Here is a 25,249-nt window from a genome sequence, read left to right as displayed (position 1 = left end):
TTTTTTAAGAGATTGGAGTAAAAAAGACCCCTTCCAGTTTCGGTAGTCTCCGACCCATCGAGGCCTGTTCCAGGAGGCTCTGCGAGAGCGAGACGGGGGTACGCGAAAAGGATACAGGGTTCCGGGTTTGGATGGAAACCAGCGCCAGGTCCCGCTTGGGCTCCCCGCGGATTCCCTGCGGTCTCAGTTCCGTTCAGGCGGCGACGCGGACACCCTTGCTCCGCGGTGATTGGCTCGCGGCGGGGGCCTCGCGTGTGTCCAATATGGCGGCGCCCAGTGGCGGTGTGAACTGTGAGGAGTTCGCCGAGTTCCAGGTGATGGGGTTTTCCTCGCGTGGCAGGCGTGTGCCTCCCTTGGTCCCCGCGCCCTGTTCTCTGCTGTGGCCTGGGAGGGGGTACGGGCCGGTTGTGGAAGAAGCGGGCGGGTCAAGGCTCCTTTCCCCCGCCCCACCCCCCCCCCCCAGCCATTGGAGGTCACGGGGGCGCGGGCTCGGCCGCGGAGAGCGAGGCAGCGCCGGCGGGGGGTCATGCCCGTGTCGGCGGCGCCCAGACCTCGGGTCACCTCCCGGGGAACCTCTGGTTAACACCGAGCTGGGGCCGGGTGGTGGGGATCGCAACCACCTTTTAAGTACCCTCCCCCCCGCCCCGGACGCAGCTCCTATAACCTCTGCGGTTCCCCTTCCTATACTTAGAGTCGAGCATTAGTAGGAGAGAAGAAAGTGGAGGAGAGCTTACTTCCTTGATAAAGTAAAAAACAAACAAACCCGGTACAGGCTTGGCTCTTACGATGGGGGCGATTGGTTTTAGGACCTGTTGTGGTGCTTCTGCCTTCCTATTAGAGGGAATGTGACATTTAAGGAACAGCCCAGCCCGTACCTTTTATACGTGGAGAGAGACCAGAGGTCCAGGGCTGCTATCAGCCTGTCAATTAACAGGGGTCCGGATTCTATGACTTAAGTTGCTATGAAAGGGATCTGTTTCAACCCTAGACATAGACATGGTCCTGTCTAGGTAAAGAGTGGAGTCTTGAAAACAAAACAAACAAACAAAAAAACAGGACCTTACAAATGTACGTTTTAATCAAAGACAGGGAAAAGTAATTTCAGGCGTCACCAATCTTATCTGTAGGAAGCTTTGTGCTATGACCCGTTTTGTAGGGAGTGGCATTCTTGAAGATGACCTCAACAGGCTGAACTATTTATTTTAATTTTATTTTTATTTTAGAGATTTTATTTATTCATGATAGACGTAGAGAGAGAGAGAGAGAGAGGCAGAGACACAGGCAGAGGGAGAAGCAGGCTCCATGCAGGGAGCCCCACGTGGGACTTGACCCCAGGTCTCCAGGATCGCACTCTGGGCCGAAGGTGGTGCTAAACCGCTGAGCCACCCAGGGATCCCCTGAACTTTTTTTTTTTTTAAGATTTTTTTTTTCTTATTTATTCATGAGAGACACACAGAGAGAGGCAGAGACCCAGGCAGAGGGAGAAGTAGGCTCCATGCAGGGAGCCCGATGCAGGACTCAATCCCAGGACCCCAGGATCAGGCCCTGGGCTGAAGGTGATGCTAAACCACTGAGCCATCCAGGTGTCCCCTGAACTATTTGACAATAGGATTTGGGCCAAAGAAATTTGCGTGGGAATCTTTCCACCTCTTACTTGTACCCACGTCACCCTTCAGCTCCCCGTCCTCAGGTTAGATCAGTGCAACAGCAGCCAACTTCAAACGTGATCAAAGTGTGGGACAAATACCGATGACTTGTAAACATCTTCAATAAGATGGGAAAAGACCGTTGGATCATAAAGCATAAGGAATATTTAAGTTTAGCAGGCCCGGTTGTGGCCTTGGCCTTTTCATATTAGTACTACTATGGCTTGGCTTGAGTTAGTGAGCTCAGATAACTGGGACATGATAGCCTTAAGATTTATCAGAATGAGCACTACTTAAGGAGTTAGATGACCTGGGTTCTTTTTTTTTTTTTTTTTCCTAAAGATTTTATTTATTTATTCATGAGAGACACAGAGAGAGAGAGAGGCAGAGACACAGGCAGAAGGAGAAGCAGGCTCCATGCAGGGAGCCCAACGCGGGACTCGATCCCAGGTCTCCAGGATCACACCCCGGGCTGAAGGTGGTGCTCAACGGTTGAGCCACCCGGGCTGCCCGATGACCTGGGTTCTAATACTGCTTTGGAACCTTGACCCTAATGGCTTAGCCACTTAACGAAATTAACTTTTGAATCTGTAAAATAAGATCTTGCTAAGTGACATTTAAAACCGCTTCCATCTCTATAATTATTTGAATCTCTAATAAACAGGGTTTTTTTTTTTTTTTTTTTTGGTTTTGTTTTTAAGATTTTCTTTATTTGAAAAAGAGAGGTTGTGCACAAGTGGGGAGAAGGACCAACAGACCATGAGCTGAGCAGCAGCTGTGGCAAGTGGGGGTGCTCTATCCCAGCACCCTGGGATCATGACTGGAGCCGAAATCTACCAACTAAGCCACCCAGGCGCCCGTCTAAAAACTAAATTTCAAAGGATCTCTGTTAAAATACCCAACAGTGCTTAAGAAACACTTGTATTTTTCTTTTGGAAGTCAGATAAGATGTAAGGGGGACAGAAGCTAAACTTTCTTGTAGAAACATTCCATTCACAGAAATAATGTAAATGAAAAGATTGTAAAATGGGTTTCATTAGTGAAACCTGGGGCAAGATGTTTGTTTTTTTTTTTAAGATTTTTTTATTTATTTATTCATGAGAGACACAGGAGAGAGAGGCAGAGACACAGGCAGAGGAAGAAGCAGGCTCCATGCAGGGAGCCCGACGTGGGACTCGATCCCGGGTCTCCAGGATCATGCCCTGGGCTGAAGGCAGGCGCTAAACCACTGAGCCACTGGGGCTGCTCTGGGGCAAGGTTTTAGATAGTTTTCCTAGGCTTTTCCAAGTGTGTGTTTTACAATGGAGAATACCATGGGTTAAAAGTCAGAAGATCTGGTTTTCCAGAGCTACCATGGCATATCATTTAACCTCATTGTAAATAAGTAGAACGTTTGCCCCAACTATGTCAGGCACACATGAACATAAGTTAATGTGCTATAAATGTAAAAAATTAGTATAATATTTAGGTTTAGGTGGATTGGGTAAAATTATAAGCTGTGGTTAACCGACATACAAATTATTAAAGTTAATATTTTTTAAAGCTATGAAACCATTACTTTTTGTATGTTAAGTACCATAAATGTGAAAAGCTCTGCACTGATTCTATAATCAGTGATTTTGTGTGTTTATCATATCTATCTCTCAACATAATCATCACTTCACCTTTTTTAAAAAAGACTTTATCTATTGGAGAGAGAGAATGCATGAGCTTGGGGGAGGGGCAGATGGAAAGGGAGAAGCAGACATCTGCTGAGCAGGGAGCCCAATGTGAGCTTGATCCCAGGACCCCCAGGATCACAACCTGAGCCAAAGGTGGATGCTTAACAGACTGAGCCACCGAGGTGTCCCCACCTTTTTTTTTTTTTGATGCATTTCAAAGTAGGTTGCAAAAGTCCTTATTCTTTATTTGTAAACATGTCTATTCATATCATTTTTTTTCTATTCATATCATTAACTAGAATTCAATATTTGTTCACTTTCATTTAGTAAAATTTACATGCAGTAAAATACGCTAATCTTAAGCATACCATTCTTTTGACATTTACATATACCTATAGTACAAACCTCGATCAATATTGAGAATAATACCATCACCTCCAAAAGTTTCTCATGCCCCTTCCCAGTCAGTCAGTCCCTGTCCATATATCCTTCCACCCCTGTTAAAACTGCTGTCCTGGTTTTTTTCCATGTAGGTGCAGTTTTAAAGCTTGAGTTTTTAAAGTATTTTAAGTTTTTGCAATTCTTATTTTTCTGTTATAAAAGTTGGACTTAATACTCCTGGAAAATATACTATTTCTAAAATGGAATAAAATCCAGACTAGAATGTTTAAAATTGAGTGTTTAGGATTCCATTTGAACACTCAGTTAGCAAGGATTTATTGGATGTCGCATTAGTCTGCTGGGGCTGCCATAACAAATTCCACAGAATGGGTGGCTTAGACAACAGAAATTCATTTCTTCACAGTTCGAGAGGCTCAGAGTCCAAGATCAAAGTCCTGTCAGAGTTGGTTTCTGGTTCATCGCCTCTTCCTGGCTTGCATATTACAGCCTCATTGCTGTGTTCTCACATGGCCTCTTTGTGCACAGAAAGAGATTTTTGTTGTGTCTTCCCCTTATAAAGACATCAGTTCTGTAGGATTAGGGCTCTACCCTTATGACCTCATTTAATCTTACTTACCTCCCTATAGGCTCTGTCTCCAAATACAGTCATGTTTGGGGTTAGGGCTTCAGTATATGAATTTGGTTGGGGGAAGGGACACAGATAACTTCATAACAGATACCTGTTAGGTACCAGGCACTTGGAGAGATTCAACTGACAATATAAGGAACGTAATGCAAGCAAGGAGACAAAACATGTAGAAGATACTGAGAATGTGAATAAAATGCTGTAACAGGTTAGAGAGAAATAAGAGATAGTAATTAAGTTAGCCTTAGGTGGGCAGTACCATGGGACTTCAAGGTAGACAGAACAGTATATAGGCAGAAAATTGTATGTATTTGGGGGAAATAGCCAATCAGTATTGCTGGAATTCAGGATTTGCACAGGGACACACTGAGATTACACAAAAGATTGGAACAAGATTATGAAAGGCCTTGAATGCCAAGTGTGAGATTAGGGAGTCATTTTTGTCAAAGAGATGCTTTAGGGACATTCATCAGTACTGCCACAGTCTGTTGAGACCTTATGTTTGCAATTAGCTTTGCAGTATCCCTCCCTATCTTCAGTCATTCCTTTCTCCAATATCTCCCCCAATCTGATCTTCATAATACTTTGGTTTCATATTGTTGTCTTCTAAATTTTAGAATCTGAACCATGCATCTAATTTCAGGCTTCTGTGACTAGGTCTAAACTACTTAACATGCCATACAAGACCTTTTAAAACTCAATCCCAAAGTCTTCACCCTACTTCTATCTCTTATCCTCCCTTACTGATGTTTCTCTCTCCTTAACCACTGTCACCTCCAAAACACATTTAAACTCTTCTGTCCAGCTGCATAGACTTGCTTTTCCCTGAACACATCAAGCTCTATATTTTCTGTGTTTTTCCCCCACTGTTGCCACCCTGAAATCGAGGGTCTTCCTGACCCCATCTCCAACCCAGTTCATATATCACCTGAACAAAATCAACTAAGTATTCTTTCCCAGAATGTTTAAGTCTTGGTGTTTCTGTCGGAAATACTTATTCATTTATAGACGATTGTGGTAATTAAGTACAGATGAAATAGACTTTTCTGACATCAATGATGGTTCCTTTCGCAACATGCCCAGCTGCTGTCTGAGCCTGGGGTGCTAGGTGTCAACTCTGGCAATTACAGGCAAGTCTCTGTTTCTGATATAGGTGGACACAGTGTGAGTATTACCATAAAAATGTGGTTTGAAGAACAAGATCTGTTTGAAAAGAGGACCATGTGAATAGAATCTACCTCTGGGTGCCTTTAGGCCTGGATCTAAGCTAAATTACACAGAATTCTTTGGCGTTCATTTTTAGTTTACTGTCATGTAATAGGCCTTTTACCACTCCCCATATACCCTAGAAGCTACCCAAAATAATAAAAGGAATTTACCTGAGGATTAATCTTAGGAGTAGAGTGTAGTATAATTATAGGGGCAATAGAAAGTTTTCTCTACCCCTCTCTACAAAATGTGGGCACTCATTCAGTACCAAAATTGGCTTCTGTGAGGATGAGATTTTCACCCCACAATTACAAACAAGACATAAAATGCATTTCCAAGATGAGTGTCTGAATAATTTTAAAGGGCCAGCCTAAAATTAGAAATTCATGATATCAGAATCTCCTTGTTTTGGGGAGGAAGGAAAATTGGAAAAGCTGGAGACATTACCAAATTTGGAGAGTTCGTTTTTGCTAGTCCTTTGACATTTAGAAGTTGATTAGGGTTCCAGGTCCTATACAAAGATGTGGTTTGAGAGAGCCACTGAACTGTATGTATTTCCATATTATCTCTGTGGACTTGTGGCTTATTGTGTATAATATCTGCTCGGGGTGTCTTCTGTATATTTTCTTAGTGAATTTGTGAGAGAGAAAGGAAGGGAGGATGCCATTGGAGCCAGGCATCAGATAGGTAGTAATTTCTTATGAATGATACACATGATTTAATGGCAGCACTTTGGTGTCTCCATTAACCTTCATTTGCCCTGAGTCTGTGAGGGCCACTCAAGCTTTTCTCTAGACCCTTTTGGAGCTGCCTTAAGAGCTTTGGCACTTTTTGCTTTGCCCTGTAAAGAAATGTGTGCCTAGTGAGATGGTTTGTAGTTGCTTTCCTTCTCCCTTTGTGATTTTGAAAGAAATTCCTTTCTGAATCTTACCCCCTCCTTTTCCCCTTTATCTTTAGGTTTTTGTTTTTTGTTTTGTTTTGTTTTGTTTTTGGTATCTTTTCTGTAACATTTAAGAATAGCTTATAGTTCTCAGCAATCCCTGAACAAGTGCATTATCAATTTAGAAATTCTCATTATGTTTTCTTGAATTCAGCACTGTCCAGTAGAACTGTGATGGTAGAAATTTGTGCCATCCACCAGCAACATATGGCTTTTGAGCACTTGAAATGTGGTCAGTGCAACTGAGGAACTAAATTTTAACTTATTTAATTAAAATAACTTCATATAGCTAGTGTCTACCATATTAAAAGCCAAGCTCTAGATCATATATTGATGATCTCTAGCATACTGAAAATTGATATATTTGAAAATCCACAGTTGTAGGTTCCACTGGTAAGACTGTGAAATTGACTTCTCATTACCAAGTTAATGTAGATAAATTTCCATTGCTATATAAAGGAACTTAACAGTTATGTCCACATTTTTTAATGGAGAGGAATTTGGCTATACAGCTAGTGATCAAACTCAAAGCTGGTTAAAGTTAAGAGTAAATAAAAATTCCAGGGAATGTCAAGCTTTGTAATGTCTTACCTCGATTACTGTGTTCATCTCCGAACTGATCCTTTTGCATCTACTCTTTTCCTGTCTAATTCATTTTCCACATTTTAATACTTTAACCTAAGCAGTCATTTCAGAGTACAAATTTGATCATGTAACCTCACATGTAACACTTCATTGGTTCTCCATTCTCTCAGGAAAAAGATTAAAATCCTATAATGTGACCTATAATGGTGGGCCTAATTTATACTATGTTTTTTCTTACTCTCTGTACGTAAGCCACATTAACTTTCAGTCCATTAAACATCCTATTCAAATGAAGATATTATCACCCAGGATTTCCAGCTTGCTGAATCTGAAAGTTAATTTCTGTTCACATCTTTCTTTGACTTCCTAGTAACACTCAGCACAGGTAGCCATTCCCTCCTTGAAATCTTTCTTCTGACTTTTGTGATATCAGTTTTTCTCCTGTACTTTTTTTTTTAAGATTTTATTTATTTGTTTATGAGAAATGGAGAGAGGCAGAGACATCGGCAGAGGGAGAAGCAGGCTCCTGGTAGGGAGCCCGATGTGGGACTCGTTCCCAGAACCCTGGGATCACGACCTGAGCCAAAGGCAGACGCTCAACCACTGAGCCACCTATGCCCCTCTCCTGTACTTTGATTGCTAGAGTTCTTTCTGGACTCTTCTTCACTTTCTACAGTCTCCCTAAGTGATCTCTTCTCATCTCATGGCTTTTAATAATGTCAGTGTGTTAATATGACTCTAGGCTGATTCAGTGTCAGACTGAGATTTTCAACTTTCTGTTCAACTTGTCTATTCAGATATTTATTTTTAAAAAATATTTTATTTATTTATTTATTTATTTATTTATTTATTTATTTATTAATGAGAGACAGAGAGGGAGAGAGAGGCAGAGACACAGGCAGAGGGAGAAGCAGGCTCCATGCAAGCAGCCTGATGTGGGACCTGATGTGGGACCCAATCCCGGGACTCCAGGATCACGCTCTGGAACAAAGTCAGATGCTCAACCCCTGAGCCACTCAGGCGTCCCTCTATTCAGATATTTAATGAGCATCTCAAATTTAACATGTCCAGAAAAGAAAAAAGAAAAAAACTTTTTGCTTGCAAAATTTCAGTCCTATTCAAAAGGAGAGTTGCTACCATGAAACCATATGTATCCAACCCTTAATTTCAACAGTCAATTCATGGCCACTCTTGTTTCATTTATATTCCACCACTCACCTCATTCTATCTAGCTTATTTTGCAGCACACCCTAGATACCCTTTTTCTGTAAATATTTCAGTCTGTATCTCTAAAAGATTGTAATTTTAAACATAATACCAATATCACATACAATCGACAGTCATCCTAAGTATCATCAAATATCCTGTGAGTCTTAATAGCACCTTGATCTTCTCATCCCTTCCAAATCTTTTCTTCCCCTACTCTCTCCCCAACATCTGTTAATGGCACTACCATCCATTTTGATGCTCAGACCTCAAAGCTAATGGCCATCTTGTTTTCTCTTCTCATTCCTCACCACCAATTCATCAGTAAGTCCTACCCACTGTATTTTCAAAACATATCCAGAAGCCAGCTTCCTCTCGCTATTCCACTGCTACCTCTCAAATTATCTTTATCTCTTGCCTAGACCACCATAGTAGCCTGCTATATAGTCACCCTGTTTCCATTCTCCTCTCTATAATCCATTCTCTACATAGAGGTGAAGTTATCTTTAAAAATTGATCACGTTATAGCATTCCCTTGCCTAAGGGAGAGAATCCTTCATTGTCTGCATGGCCTGTGTTGTCCCTCACTTTCTGGTCTTTCTGACCTCACACAATATCACTTTGCCCCAAATTCACTCCCAGCCCACGTGCCTTATTTTAGTTTAGCTTATATATCCTGAAGTTTGTTCTTGCCTCATCATTTTTTACTTACTCCCCCAGGTGTTCATTTAGTTGGCTCATTCATAGCCTTCAGTTCTCAGCCCAGATCCTGCCTCCTCGGAGAGGCCTTTCTTATTCTCCCTGTCTGAAGGGCTAGCCTCTCAGCCCCACTGTCATTCTTTATCCCATTACCTCAGTTTGTTTTCTTTTTCACAGTATTATCCAGTACTAAAGTTACCTTGTTTATTGAGGTACTTGCTCATTGTCTGTCTCCCCCTATGAGAAAGTTTCTCCAAGAGAGCCAGGACCTTTTCTGTTCATTCACCACTGTAGCTCTGGTGTATAGAATGGTGCCTGGCACACACTAGACATTTCCAAGTGTGTTTTGAATGAAGAGTGAGTTAGTAAATGAACTGTGCTGTGTTCTAACTGCTGCATATATTTAACGAAGAAAGACTGCTGAGGACTGTCAGCCAAGGAAAGCTTTATCTAAAAGTTATAACTTAAACCTCAGCTTCAGAAGATCATTCAGCGGCTGGTTTGTTTGTTTTGTATAGAATAGTCGAGTTGTAGGGTGCTAAAGTTGGCAAGGAAAGTCCCTGTTACTACTGCTACTTACCTGGTTTTTGACACTAAATGGTGCTGCCACCATTTGTGTAGAATTTGGCCACTCTTACACATATATCCTCCATTGTACAAAAAACGTTCAAAGTGATGGTTGCTTAGTGAATATATTGAGATTATCCCTTAAGAATTCCAGTTTATAGAGAATAATACTACCATTGACAAAAGTAGATAAAGGAAGAGGGGATAAGATAGTGACATTGATTTTAGACCTGACATTCGCCTATATTTTAATTATTAGTCTAAATTATGAGCCTTCAATAAGCTGCTTAAATTCTAGATTGAGATCAAAAAAAGGCCATTAATTTACTAATTAAAAGGTTAGTGGACTGATAGGAACAGAATCTAAATTGCAGACTTAGATGGAATGGCTTAATAACCAGATGGTTATTATAATTGGAAACACCTAAATGTTCATTATTGGAGAAGTGGCCTTACAGGTTGTGATAGCTCCACAGGATACTTAGTAACTATTAAAAATGTCTTCTTGGCACTTTCTAGTAACCAGGGCAAAATGCTCATGGTACAATGTCATAAAGTAGGCAGGGCTTTAGAGTGTTACAAAGGACCTCAAGTTTATAAAAATATTCATAGATGATGTACAGAAAAAACAGAAGGAATATCTTATAATAGTAATAGTGGTTAACTGTGGATGATTTTTATTTGTAAGTTTTTCTAATTTTCCAAAAATGATAATACTTTAATCATAATAAAAGTTTTTACTTTAACAAATAGATGAAGAAAGAAATGAAGAAATTGGTTTCAGTCATGGATTTCATTGTAGCAAAGGGAAGAAATAATTGGCATGTAGAAGGAGGCGAGGCAGAGGATCAAGCAAAGTTGCTTTTAATACACTTTAATATTGACTGTTAACTTGTTGGGGTTTTTTAATACTTATATTTCTGGCACTATATACTTCAGTTTTCCTGGTGATTTTTCAATCATGTTTTGCTAGGCTAGGGGCAGAGAGGAGAATTTAAGAAACAAAAAGAAAAGAAAAGAGTATACTCCTAGAAACTGGTTCTAGCGTTTGTGTTTTCTGGGGACAGAGCATAGCTGTTGTCCAGACTTTCTCTAGTGACAAGTGAAAAGAAGTACTCTAATCAAAATGTAGAGAGGAGACTACTACCCTGGGTAGTATACTCACCAGAGTCTTTCTTAGTCATCTGACCGGTTGGTATTATTATTATTATTTTTTTTTTTTTGGTTGGTTTTTTGAGAGTTGGAGCCTTTTGAGGAGGAAGAGATCTTGGAAAATGAGAGTAGGGTCACTAAAAAAAGATAAAACTAATTTCTATTCTGTGAACAAGAAAGCCATGAAGAGATTTGAATCCTTCTCTAGCAGCATGCTTTGTTTTACCTATTTTTGTTACAAAAATAATACACAATCATAGTAAAAAGCCTAAAAAAACAAAGACTAAAAGGTTATAGGTTAATTTCTGCAAGTGAACCACTACTGTTTCTTGAATATCTTCACGGAATTTTTCTCTCAAGCACCGCATTTTAGAATGATAGACAAGGGCATAGAGCAAGCAATCATGCTGGATTGTTTGGGACAATTTGAGGTAATTAAGTTTAGTAGAACCCTTTATTGGCTGTATGCTGGGCATGGAGAGAGCACACACTGTTTGCCAAGCACTGTCAGCAGATGGGGTATAAAAGGGAATAAAACAATCTTGACCCTTGAGATGGTCACATCTGAGCCAAGGAAACCGAGTTGGTGCCCATTCTTAGAATTCCTGTTACATAACCTACCCATTATTCTTGTAATAAAGATTTTCCTGTGGTTGCACTAAATATAGCATGGTTTCTCTCCTCCTAACTTACAAAGCTGTAAAATATCCAAGAGCTTGATGGGGTTTTTTTTGTTTGTTTGCTTAAATGTTTCTTTTTTATCACTTTCCATTTAGGTTATTATTCTTTTATTTTAAACATATATAGGAATTACTCAAGGTGATGAGGACGATTGATGACAGAATAGTACATGAATTAAACACTACGGTTCCAACAGCTTCCTTTGCAGGGAAAATTGATGCAAGCCAAACCTGTAAACAACTTTATGAGTCTGTAAGTGTATCTTTTGAGTCTTTTGTGCTTCTGTTATGCCTTTCTTTGCAGGCAAAATAAGAAACCAATTGACATATAATTAAACTGGATAAAAGTATGCCATCTTCATATTTTCTTGCCTACATCTGAGGGTGTGTATAAGTTTTGATCTGGTTGCTACAAACTCAAGAAAATGTGTGATCTTATGCACAGGCCTGTGAAGAGAGGGTTCTAAGGGATGAGCGCAGTAGTTTTTTTGGCCCCTTCATGGGCAGCCTTTAACTTAGGGAAACCTTATGCACCAGGGAATGAAGGAGAGAGTGGAACAGTCAAGTCAAACAGTGAAACAAGAGCAAGGGCTTTGAGTGAATCAGTCCAAAGAGCCAAACACCTGATACAACGAAGAATTAAAACCCTTCACACTTTCTATCCTCAATCATCAAGAACAGGAATAGAAGCATTTGGTAGGAGAAAAGCCACAGATAAATTTTCTTTTCCTGAGGCTTTGGTTTCTCAAGTATATATTTTTTCTTTGCCTCTTAAAGATTCCCGTTTTGTCTCTTTATAATTTCCAAAAGCAAAAGGAAATTGTAATATAGCTAAGTATTTTTTTATATATGTAATTTACTTCTATCTTTTCATTAATTTGGAAGCTAATGTTCAAATGACATTTGCTTTTTTGGGATCTCCCACAAGATTACTATTTAAATTCTTGTAAAGAAGGTATTACTTAAAACCTATATTTTGTTTCTCAGTTACGAAAAAAAGTCAGTTTTAGATAAGCTTATTCATATCAGTTAAATTCAGAGTGTTAATGTTGATATTTTTATTCTGCTTTTATATGAAAGTATGTTATTTCACTGAGTGGTCAGGTAATTCTGTGGCTTGAAAATTTCCAAGGTCGTGGGCTTTAATGAGTAGGATCCAGTATTGGAAGTAGGGAGCATGAGTCCAAGCCCTAATTTATTTTGAGATTATTTGATAGTTTACTTAGTTTCTTTGGGTAGCTCTCTCTGAAGAGCTAGAAATTTATGATCTCACTACCCATATAATTTCTATAATCTGTTCAATTGTTTCCATTTACAATCTTTTTATTAACTTGAAGATTTATAGTGTAGCGTTTCACAACATGGATTCCATATCTAAATTAAATCCTACCTCTGCTACTTCTTAGCTGGTAACCTAGAAAATGTTACATGACTTTTTGCCCCAGCTTCCTTATGTGTAAACTAATACCATAATAGTACCTTGTTCATAGGGTTGTTAGGGGCTTACCTGAGGTAATAAGTGCTTAGTATACTAAGCGTCTTACCTATAAATGTTTGCTGTTTTCATTACTGTTGTTTTTATCTCTTATTCCTTTGTTGAACCAGGATAATCTTGCATACTGGAACCTTTTGTTTGGGATATTTGGGATCTTTTCTGTTGTGGATATTCTTACGTATGTGTTTGGGTTTTTCTCTGTATCCTAAGGGCTCCAACAACATGAACAGCAGAGAAAGGATGGTTTACCTAGTACTTTTGTGCCAGTGATGGAACCTGCAGCAGAGTGCCCATGCTAAGAACTCCCACTAAGTTCCTTTAAGTATTGTCTCAGTTGAGAATGGAACAATGTCAAACCTCCAGAGTGTTTAAGGTTACCTTGACTTCCTTTAGTCCCAACCCTTCCTTTACAGACAGCTAAGGAAGGAATGTTTGCACTCTCTAATGATAATACTTCTTCACATCAGATGGTCAGCAAAGTTATGAAGAAGCCCTAATTGTAGAAATTCCAAAACTTAAAACTATACTCTTAATAAAAATAATTTCAGTGAAGATGCCCTTATTAGAGCATATTCCATTCAGTCTATGAAATTTTTCTAGCTGTACGTTGTTTATTGTTTAATCTCAAGATAAACATAAAAATCAGGACTGAGCCTTAAAAAGTCTATGAACTTGGAATAGTGCTTAACAAATGCAAAACTAGTATTGGTGTCACAGTAATTAATTTAGGATAATTTTTAAAGGTATCTCTTTAATATAATGAATTTTTGGAATATATGTTTAAATGATATGTTTCCTGAAACTTGAATCTTTTTGTCAGAAATGCTAGAGGAAGATTTAAAACAAAGTGCCATGACAAAAACTTATTAATTTTTATTCTGTTTTTAAGGATAGTTAAACCAAGGGTCATTGTCAGGGTTCTAAAAGGGTTCTTAAGAGATGTTTGGGGAATTAGAATTTAATTTTGTAGAGTTAATTTAGAATCAGCCTTTGTTCTGGAAAGAAAAACACCAAAAAACTATAATCAGGAAAACTGTTGGCATTGTTTCCCTTAAAGGCAAAAAGCATTGTTTTAAAATAACGATTAAAAGATAGTAGGTAAAAATTTGACTAAAAAAAGTTTTTACAGTTTTGGTAAAGTAAAATAAAACTGAAGTCCTAAGTAGATGCTACTTTTGAATCATTCTCCTGCCCCATCCCAAATGACTTTAATTCCAGAATTACTCCAAATCAAAGGAAGTATGGTTATGATAGGGGTATCATTTAGGAATTTTCTCCCGTAACCAACAGCCTTGCCTTTTACCCTACCAAGTTTCTTGATAAATTTTATCTTAGTTCCTTTAACAAGCACTTTGTATATCAGAAACAATTCTCATGTGACCCAGCTTCCAAAACATCTGAATCACTAATGAGTTAATAAGTCTGATTTAGTGCTATATTTTTCTCTGGTAGGCTTATGTCACACAGTCTTATTACTAGTTATCAAACGTCCTCATTTCTTTGACATACCATGTGTACAGAAGTCAATGCATATTCCTCTTGCCTGTGGCTCTTAATTCTGAGTTTTGTTGAAGGATAGTCATAAAAGCTAGACTAAAATAATTGATGATACAGATTAAAAGATAATTGGCTCAGTAATTTCTGTCCACATGGGAGTGGGTGCACATTGGGGCTAATCTGAAGGAAGAGTACACAGGTGAGGGTAGGAGGGTGGTCTTTAGCTAGAAGTGTGTCCACAGGAAAGGAGCCATGTGAGGGAGGGGAGCAGTGGATGAAAGGCCAACCATGGAAGGAAACTGGTGAGAGAGACTGAAAGGAAAATATTGAATATTTTGATAAAATATCCACAATTTGAACTTGATTTTAAAGTGCAGATAGAAAAATTAAAATACTGTGACAGACTTGTAGTTGGTGCTAATACGATTCTGCCAATTGTTGGAGGTTTAGACAAAATATCAAAGCGATTAAGTAGCTTCTGACATCTGAGCAGTGTACTGAATTGCTAATGCAATTTTACCCTTAAATTTTAGAGGTAGAAGGATGTTAGTAGTGATTATTTACTCATAATCCATAATTTTGTAAAAGCAGAAACTGAAGCCTGGAAATACTAATTATTTAGCTAGTCTCACAGGGAGAACTTCTTAACTCTAAAGATGGTTCTTCTTACTCTATTTTGGTAAGTTTCCTACCCTCAGTGGCTCCTTTCATTTTCTGGAATTATACCTGGAAGGAGGAAACAAATAACAAACAGCATATTAGCCAGTGAAATACATGCCTTGGGCTGTCCTTGTGAATCCTAACTGTTACCATGAAAAAAAATTAGCATATTAGAGAAATTGACTGTAGGTGGGGCTAATATCTGTTAGTTTGAATTTCCTTCTTTTCACATAGGTATGATTTATAATCAGTGCACTTTTAGTATTACTGTACTCTAGAAATGCAAAGGTTTATTTTTTCTTGGTGCATATTAGACCAGTAATTCTTAACCTTGGGGTCCTGAGATGATCATTTAAGAGATGTGTTCCAAATTACTTACAAAGAATGCTTATAGGATGGTTTAGTCCTATATTTTGAATAAATATATGTATAATGGTTAGGTATCCTTGGTATAATTGTTAGTAGCATAGTATTAAGATATTCTCTCTTCAGAGGGAAAAAGGAATGATATAATATGATTACTTAACACCTAAGGTTTAGTTGGAAGTGAATCGCCTTTTTTATTACTCCATTAATGCTCCATTAATTACATGGCATTTACATATTATTTTAGTACTTTGGTTTTTCTTCTCCCCCAGATTATTGGGGTGTCCTCTGAATTTGACTGTGATCATGGGAGTGTGTTTGAATTGTGACCATAATACTTTGTGAATCAGGGAACAAAATAGATTCAAAGTGGTATATTGGATTTGTTATATAAAGATAAAAGTTTAGTAAAGAATTGATCTATCACATGTCCTTTCAGTCAGTATACACAGTTGATGGAAGTAATAGTCTGTACTTTATACACAATTTTTCCATATTGATACTTGAACTTTAAAATCTTGGAAAGGGCTGTCTTACATTCCTTGTTTTTCTTTATTGTAACAAATTGGTTCCCTACCTCACTTACTTTAAAATTTCTTGTACTTAGTGACAGGAGGCTGAAAAAAACCATGAAAGGATAAAAAAAAAAAGAGGAAGAATAGCAATAGTGGCCCTGGAGGTTGGTGAGAGTGAACGGAGGGTAGAAGAACAGAACACAGGGTTGGAATACTGGGGAGAGAAATGTAGGGAGAAGGGACTGAAATGAAAACCCCCCTGTGAGAAATGCAGGAAGAGGAGTGGTAAGTTCCAGAAGCAAAGTGAGGAAGAAGGCAACCGGATCACATACTTTGCACCAAGAGAGGTGCTTCTTTTGATCTTTTTAGGTGATTTAGCTGGTTTAGCAAAATCTTTGCTTCCATAGATTGTTTTTAAAAATTGTTTTAGAAAGTATTATGCTTCTATAATCTAAAAAAAGGATTTTTTTACTAAAAGGTAAAAAATCGGTGTGATTTTTCTCTTTTGTTCTTTTAGTTGAGGGAGGCTCATGCCAGCAGGGACAGAGTCATAAAAAATTGTATAGCTCAGACCTCATCAGTAGTAAAACACCTCCGAGAAGAGAGAGAAAAGAATTTGGATGATTTAACGTTATTAAAGCAACTTAGAAAGGAACAGACAAAGGTAAGTTTAACAAGATTTACATTTCTGAGCCATGGATTTTCCAAATTTAATAAAGGTAGTTTTTAATATGAAAATTTTAGGGTAAGAAATGGTCATTACTTTAAAAAAAAAAAATGACCAGCAGAGTTATAATTCATTTTTAGTGGGCTTTATTTTATTACACTTAGATATTAATTGGTAAGTTAATGTGCATTTCATGCATATATGCCTGGTAGCAGCTTAAGCTTAAAGAAGCATATAGTTGTATTTTCTTCTATTTTTTTATGTATTATACTGTTAAAGATTAAAGGATTAGTATAGACCCAACACCACATCAGAAAATCTAGGGAATTCATATCTGAATCAATGTTTAAAGGCTTGACTGGAAAATAAACTTTTAAAAAGTGTATTTACATTTTGAGAATATTTACCTCTGGTTTCATCTGTAGAAATTTGCTGAAATGCAATACAAGTATTTCAGGATATTTCCTGTTCAGCCACAAAAATATAGTACTATTTGGATATAACCAGATATACTAGAACCTCATTATAATATATTTCCCTACTGCAGAGAAGTTGCTATGGGTCTTTGGCTCATTTTGGACACTTTTTTGTTTCTACTTCATCTCCCATCCCTGCAGTTTTCACTTTTAAGAAAACTGCAAGTGTCCACTGAGTGATATGTCAGAGGAAGCCTTATTTTCCCAAAGTCAGCTATAATGTAGATAGGATGTGGACCTTAGAATATAATAAATGGAACAGAACTGTTTCTTTATAGCCCTTAATGGTGACATGTCAAGAAAACAATTGAAATGTGTATCCTGTTTTATTATGTGGAATGCATTGCTGTCTTCCTTTTGGGAGTGGTGCTTAAAGAGTAATGTTTTATTTTGGTATAATTTCAAACTTACAGAAAAGTTGCAAGATGAGTACAGGGAACTCACATGTACCCTTTACCTATATTCACTCATTGTTTACATTTGCCCCACCTGCTTCACAATACTTCTCTCCACCCCTCCTTTACCTATATCCCTTCCCTTCCTACTACACATAGGTATTTTTTTTTCCCCTGAACCATCTGACAAAAATGTTGGGTCCGTGGTTCCTTTGCCCCTTATATATGTTGATTATTTCCTAAGAAGAGGGGCTTTTTCCCACGTGAACACTGAGCAATTATCAAAATCATGTCTGTATTTTAAGATGGCACAATAGGTGTCTTATTGATCTTTGGATGTCGAGTGACTGAAAACCCAGTATGGGATGGAATTGTGTTTTTCTTTACTAAATAGTCATGAAGTTTGCCCTTTGTTTAGTAGATGTAGCCAGACTTTGAAAAGGGGACCTTATCATCTCTCTCAAGCCTTTATTCTTTAACTGCCTACAGGTGAGTATGTGCACTTGCTCAGTCATCCCACTAATGCAGCATGTCTTGCTGGGTATAGATTCATCCACTGTCTTCACTGCTCTCTTTGTTCATGATGACCACTTCAGTCCTGTGTTCCATACCTGCCCATTTATCAGGCAGTGGTGGGTTCCTCAGACAGTGAACCTATGCTGTGATGGCCATCTCACTCAGTGTTTATGAAGTCTTAGAGATAATTTATATAAAACAGATTAAAATCTAGGCATTTTTGTATTTTGTATTTTAACAGACTCTTGAAGGTATTGACAAAGGAAACTGCTGGGCAGGGCTGTTGTATCAGAAACTGAAAACTCACTATTTACACGTTAAATCAAACAAAGACTAGAATGACTCTTGTCAGTGGAGAGCAAAGTTCAGAAACCACTGAGTACTTGGGAGTGACAAGTCACATAATTTGGTCCACCCTCATTTCTGCCCTTTAGCCTCTAAGGCCCAGAAAGAATCAGCTGGATGACCTTTCCAAGGAGCAGTTTTAGAAACCAGTCAGCGAGTTACAAAAGATAGCTTTCTAGACTGATACTGTATAGGACTACAGGGTGACCATGAGTACCTAACCAAGTAAGGAAGCTTGAATTTTTGTTTTAAATTTTCGAGTTTGTCATGAAGATTATGGAATCAGAGAACTCTTAGAAATGCTCCAGCTCTCCCTCTCCCTTTTCTGAACAAGGAAACTGAGACTTAGAAATACTGACATCACCAAAGTCACAAGCCCAAAGTCACAAGCTAAGTAAATGGTAGAGCTGAGACTTTAACCCATCTCTTCTGACTCTGGATTTAGTGTTTGTATGTTAAATTATGATTGATAGTCAAATTCTGATTACTTAAGTGAACATATTTATTTATATACAGAAACACCAGTCTAAAAGTCCTCAGTTCTTTCCCTCAGTCTTAACTCAGAGAAAGCACATTCCTTATTGGCACTATTATCTGTTGTCACCTGTTAGTGGCCTTTGAAAAGGAAATTGACCAGTTCAAGACCTAGAGCCTCAAAAACAACCATCTGAGCGGCAGCATTTTGTTAGTGGCACTGAAATTAATTGTATTAGAAGTTGTATTATCTGCAGCATTCAAGAAAAGAAAAAACATGGATTATAAAGGCAGATAGCTCTAAGGAATAAATCCCATCCAACCACGTGGTGGCTTTGTAAACTTCTAAATTAATTGCCCTGAAATAATCTGATATTTAGTTTGTAAAATGGAATCAAGACTTCTTAAGCTTTCATTTTTAGGGATTAGGATTAAATTATATAATGTGTCTAAGAGCTAGCATATCCCTGACACATTTAGTACTTAACTTTCCTTTCTATATTTGTTACATTGATCCTCCTTACAGTATCTCCCAACCAGTAATTTCTACCTTACGTTTAACCACTTTTAACCACTACTTAAGGGGTCGGGGAGGAAGAGTACTTGAATCTTTTGTAGCAATGCATTCTCTTTTTGAACAGTTGTTAATTATTCAGAGACTTTCTTATATCTTGTGAAAATCTGCCTCCCTGTAATATGTGATTATTGCTCCTTAATCTTCCCTCTGCAGGTATGTAGGGTAAGTCTAAACCAATTTCTGCTATGACTTCCCTTTAAATATTTGAGAGCAATTATGAAGACTGTCCTAGTGGCAGTTGTTTTTGTTTTGTTTTGTTTTAAAGATTTATTATTTATTTGAGAGAAAGAACAAGGGCAGGAGGAGCAGAGGAGGAGAAAGAGAGAATCCCAAGCAAACTCTGTGCTGAGTGCAGAGCCCAGTGCAGGGCTTGATCTCCTGCCTCTCACATCACAACCTGAGCTGAAACCAAGAGTCAGAGGCTTAACCAACTATGCCATCCAGGCGTCCCATGACCCTGTTTTTTGACTGAACTTGTTAATTTTTTGGCAGTCAGTCCATGCTTTGACAGAGCAGTGAAGTTTTAATGATTTCTGGTCTATCTATTCGATTATTATCTGGAACTGAAGTTGCTTTGATGTAAGCAGATAGGCTTCTTCAGGCTTCGTTACTACTTTACAGCATGATACTGGTTGTCAGAGATGCAGTCCTTCCTCTCGTTCTAGTTTGAGTCCTTTGTACCTGCCTATATATTCTCTGATACTACAGAGTCTAGCAAAGGAAATTACAAGGAGCCAGTGGATCAGTACTAAGTTCCTGTCTTATTAGTGTTACATGCGCATAGCTTAAGCATCCTGCCTGAGCTCTGCTCCTAACTGGTCAGGTTCTTTGGCCTGGGTCCCTGACTCATGGTTGCCTAGATCTTGTGTAGCTCACTGGCATTTTATTCCCAGATCTCCTGGCCTGAGTCGACTTTGGCCTGAGGAAATCATCCTACTTTTAACCTCTTGGCTGCTTCAACCTGTAGCTCCTGCTTTTTTTCTCCTAATATTCCTGAGTATTTTCAAGCTTCCTTCCTGGAACTAGCTAACTTCTTTTCTTTTAAGTTTCTGTGACCAGAAGTGACTAGGAGTATAATAGGCTCCACCATCTGGGCCTGGCAGTGGAATTGGCTACTTTTCTGATGGAGTAATTAGATTGGCAGTTATCAAGAAAGTTAGAAAGACTTTAACATCTTTAGCCTCAGACCTCTGGCTTGTATGCTCAAGGTGTGGAAAACTCATGCCATTCTAGATTACTTGGGCCTTATGCATTCCCCTTCTTCACTGTTTTTCTGCCCAATTCTCTTTTCTTTATCCAAATTAGGTGGCCACCTCTTTCTCCTTTTTATTCCTCTGTACTGTCTTTGCAGATCAGTATTATAGAATCAGTAACTAGAACTGGAATTCTTGAGTTAAAGAACATGTGAATTTGTTTTTATAAATCTTAACCAAATTCCCCTCCACACTTAAAAATGTGTATGAATGTATCTTTTTCCATACCCTCACTACTAGTAGGTTTTATCAGATGTACTCATTTAAAAAAATTTTTTGTCATCTATGGCTTAATTTGCATTTCTTTATATGATCTTACTCATGTAAGTAAATTTTTTAAAACACTTTTTAAAAATGTTTATTGGCCATTTGTATCCCTTTTGTGAACTACCTGGACTTTTGTATTTTAGAGATCTCAAGGTAATTATAATATGCTTGAGAACCATGGCTTTATAAAATTTAACAGCTGATTAGATATGTGGAGAATGGACTGTGTTCAAGATCTAGCCCAGGTGATACCATTAACAAAGAATGTAGGAGCAGGAGCTCCATTTTATTAGGAAACTATAAATAGAATTTGGTTTTAATTCTTTAGCTTGAATTTTCATAACTCCAACTTTTTTTTTTTCTTTTTGCAGTTGAAATGGATGCAGTCAGAACTGAATGTTGAAGAAGTTGTAAATGACAGGAGCTGGAAGGTATAAAATAATGCTAGTTCATGGAGGAAACTATGAGGGAAACTGACCAGCAAAGGGAAACCAAGGGAGGGGAATAAGGAATGCTTTGTGGCTCTTGAGAATAGATATCCTTCATTAGAAGCATTAGAAGCAACTGAAGGTTTTAACTCTGAGAAGGGATGCAGTTGGCATTCAAGTGGAGCCATCTTATAAAAATCAGCTTTACAGTCGTATGGCACATTGTATGACCTTCTGTATGGTAACAGAACTGGAGAAGAGGATTTGGAGAAGCTTAGCCAAGTCATAGATATCATCCCACCCAGGGTGCCAAGGCCCCTAATCTGAAGCCTCCCCTGATTTGAGCATTGGGAACTTCAGGCAGATGTCAGGGCTGGGAACTGATGAGACGAGCTATAAGACAAAAGGGCCAGAGTCTGTACAATTTCTGCATTTTTTTCTTTTAATTGTGAGATAACACATACCAAAAAGTATATAACATGTAGAATTAAGGAGTGTTAATAAAATGAACATTCATGTATCTACCACCCAGTTTAAGAGATTGAATTATACCAGTACCATAAAAGCTCCCTATGTAGATTTTTCTTTTATTTTTTAATGATAGTTCACAGTGGCCAAAATACATTGTTTTTTGTGTTTCGTTTTGTTTTTTAACCTTAAAAACAATTTGTTCCTTATGTCAATGAAGTATGAGGGTAAATTCTAAAAAAGAAATTATTTTAGGGATCCCTAGGTGGCGCAGCGGTTTGGCGCCTGCCTTTGGCCCAGGGCGCGATCCTGGAGACCCAGGATCGAATCCCACGTCGGGCTCCCGGTGCATGGAGCCTGCTTCTCCCTCTGCCTGTGTCTCTGCCTCTCTCTCTCTCTCTCTCTCTCTCTGTGTGACTATCATAAATTTAAAAAAAAAAATTAAAAAAAAAAGATTTACTTAAAAAAATTATTTTAGTTTTTTATAATTTTTTATTTGGACACTTAAAATTTAGGCATGATTAAAATTTTTAAAAAATATTAAATGCTATATGGTAAAAATTCTACCTCTCACTCCTCCCTTTTGGCCACTTCCTTTCTTTTCCCTCTGAAAGGATGGTATGTGTTTTTAGATATTTGCCTCTTTTCTAATTTTATGTATGTGTGTATTATGTATGTATTAAAGAAACAATTTTTGTTTCTTTAATGTATCTTGGAGGTCTTTACAAATCAGAACATACAGAGCTTCCTTATTCTTTTATGTCTGTATTATATTCCATTGAATAGCTATACCGAAATTTTTATTTAATACAGTCCCATATTAACAGACATTGAATAATAGAATGTTCTTTTAAGATTTTTGGTATTTGTTTAGATTTTAGGAAGCAAGGCAAATAGAACGGAACATTCTATAAATTTACACAATTTAGCAAAGATTGATCTCTCTTCAGGTGTACCTACTTATAAAAAGGGTACAGTACTCATTTAGAAAATCACAACAGATATCTAAATAAAATCTATATTATAAAAAGAGGGACAAAGCTTTATCTCAAACTATTTGAGATATTTTTGTCTAATTGTCCAAAGTATGCCCAGAATATGTTATCAAAATGTTTATTAGTTACTATTACTAAATAAGCTAGCTTGTGATGTTTTTTTCTTGAATAATATAAATTTTACTTAAAAATTAAAATTGTCTTATAAATGGATATCAAAGCCTTCTATATTCCTTGTGCCTATGTCATTTTGAACTCCTGAGGAAAATTCTCTGTTCCCTAAATCTGTTGATCTGGGACAAAAATGGTTATATCCTCCTGAACCATGCCAAATTTAATTCAGTTCCAGGCTTGATTTATACAAGATGTCTCAATGGCTTTCATTTCTGTTTAAATATCTTAGGTGTTTAATGAACGCTGCCGAATTCACTTCAAGCCTCCAAAGAATGAATAAAAAGATACTTTTTTTTAAAAAAGGACCGACTGGGACATCTCATGAGCTAAGCATGACAGACATCAACAAGGTGGGCTTCCTAGGATGATTTCTGAGCCAACAGTCCAAGACCTTTTGTTGATTTCAGCCCCACTTAGCCAAGACCTTACATACAAATAATTCTGATAATTATGGAGAAATCAACTGCTATTTTATACTGATTCTGTAAAAAAAAAAAAAAAAAAAAAAAAAAAAAAAAAAAAGTTTTGTAACTATTAAAATAATTTTCTGACTCAGTGTACATATTTATTTGATTGTTTTCCAAGTTGAGATAATAAGTTCTTATAAGAGAATTTGAATACAGTTTCAGTATCTGATTTGATTTTTATTATAGCTTTTTGATTTTTACAAATTTGGCAAGAATGTGGACCTTTCTGGTCATGAATGATTTTATCCTTTTATTTATCTTTGTGGCATTTATTGCTCTTAATAAGTAAGAGGGCAATATTATAAGCTGAATACTGTCCAAAGAAACTTTGTCTTGGTACCTTATCTTGTTTTCATATGCAAAAACTAATTTGGGGTGGAATTTCAATGGACAATGAAAGGAAAACAGTAAAATGAATTTGGGAAAGGCAGAGGAAGGCTTGCATACTAGTAGTATTCAAATGAGTCAGTAAAAAAACCCTATCATTGCAGAATTTGGTCATTGCAGAGAAAACACTTTCTAGTACAGAATGACCATATTAGTTTCTATTGCTGCTTGACATATTGCCACAGTTTAGCAGCTTAAAATCACACCTGTTTATTGTTTTACTGTTTTGTAGATCAGAAGTCCAAGACTAGGTTCTCTGCTTAGGGTCTCAGGCTGAAATCAAGTCAGCCAGACTGGCTCTTGTCTAGCACCTCTATACAAATAGTGTGTTTCTTGGCTCATTCCGTTTGTTGGCAGGATTCAGATCCTTTTGGTTGTAGGACTGATGTTCCCATTTCCTTTCTTGTTATCATAGGCCTCTCTAAACTAGAAGCTACCCACACTTTTTGGCATATGGGCCCCTCCTTCTAGCTAGCAACAGCGTATTGAATTCTTCTCATTCTTGGAATCTGATTTCCTTTTCTGCCATAAACCAGACAAATACTGCTTTCAAAGGGTCTGTGTGATTAGTTTAAGCCTGCCATGACAGTCTTCCTTTTGTTTAACTCAAAGTCAAATGATTATAGCTTTAATTATATCTGCAAATCCCTTTTGCCAGGTAAGGTAACATCACAGATGTAATGTCTCATATTCACAGTCTAAGGGATTAGAGTGGGCCATCTTAGAGAGCCATATTAGGATTCTGCCTACCATTGAGGATTTAAACAACCCACCTGGTTCTGGCACAGTTAGATTGACCAACTGGGTCATAGGTAGGCCTATGTGTTCGGTATGTAGACCCTTATCAGGTTATGCATTTAGAAGTGAGCAATAAAAGTATAAAATACCATTCTTTCAACAAATCTTTTGAGCACTTATTGCGGGTCAGATGCTTAGTTATTGGGGATATTGATAGATAAAACCTACTTTTGTGGAAATTATAATCTAATCTTAAAAAGGAAAAATTTCTTTAGGCCAGCAGTAAAAAAGGTTTTCTATAGGGCTTAAAGCGAGTGGTGCCTGACAGAAAGTTGTTTTATTTATTTATTTTTCTTTCATGTGTCTTTTCAATTGAAAGTACTCAATAAAAAAATAAGACTCAATGCATAAAGATTTTCCTGATGCTTAGGAGGGAATTGAGAATTCTTTGAAAGGATTCATAATAGCTTTTCCAGAATTTCAGGTCTGCTAAAATAATATCTAATCCAATTATGTTGGTTAGGATGTCTGAATCATCCCAATGTAACATGAAAAATGTGCAATCAATAGCAATCAGTGACTTTTAGTATAATGAATATTAATATGTTTGTGATGAATGGCATTTAAAGCCTCAAATATGAAGAAAAAGGGATGGCATAATGTTATTGAAAGTTAATTTGCCTCCTGAAACCATATCTTGCATATTCTTGCTGCCTC

At 37.6% G+C, this 25,249-nt stretch overlaps 1 protein-coding gene and 1 long non-coding RNA gene across 3 annotated transcripts; one reads left to right on the top strand and one right to left on the bottom strand.

The window, feature by feature from the left end:
- The first annotated feature begins 154 nt into the window (after positions 1-154).
- MIX23 (mitochondrial matrix import factor 23) lies at positions 155-23,500 on the top strand. 2 transcript variants are annotated; one of them, XM_025475465.3, is made up of 5 exons: positions 155-314; positions 11,500-11,625; positions 16,423-16,569; positions 21,247-21,306; positions 23,170-23,500. In XM_025475465.3, the coding sequence occupies exons 1-5, from the start codon at positions 264-266 to the stop codon at positions 23,218-23,220; spliced, it is 435 nt and encodes a 144-aa protein (XP_025331250.1). In that variant the 5' UTR covers positions 155-263; the 3' UTR covers positions 23,221-23,500. The 2 variants fall into 2 exon arrangements, with proteins under 2 accessions (XP_025331250.1, XP_025331261.1); XM_025475476.3 differs by having other exon boundaries at positions 191-314; positions 11,469-11,625.
- Positions 3,967-13,171, bottom strand: LOC112677328 (uncharacterized). The gene is made up of 2 exons (XR_003146989.3): positions 12,917-13,171; positions 3,967-4,222 (listed from the first exon to the last, which is right to left on the bottom strand). It is a non-coding gene; the product is annotated as an uncharacterized LOC112677328 (long non-coding RNA).
- Positions 23,501-25,249: the final 1,749 nt, after the last annotated feature.

This window comes from Canis lupus, chromosome 33, assembly GCF_003254725.2.
Source record: "Canis lupus dingo isolate Sandy chromosome 33, ASM325472v2, whole genome shotgun sequence".
NCBI lineage: Eukaryota > Metazoa > Chordata > Mammalia > Carnivora > Canidae > Canis > Canis lupus.
This window is presented reverse-complemented; position numbering and strand designations above follow the sequence as displayed.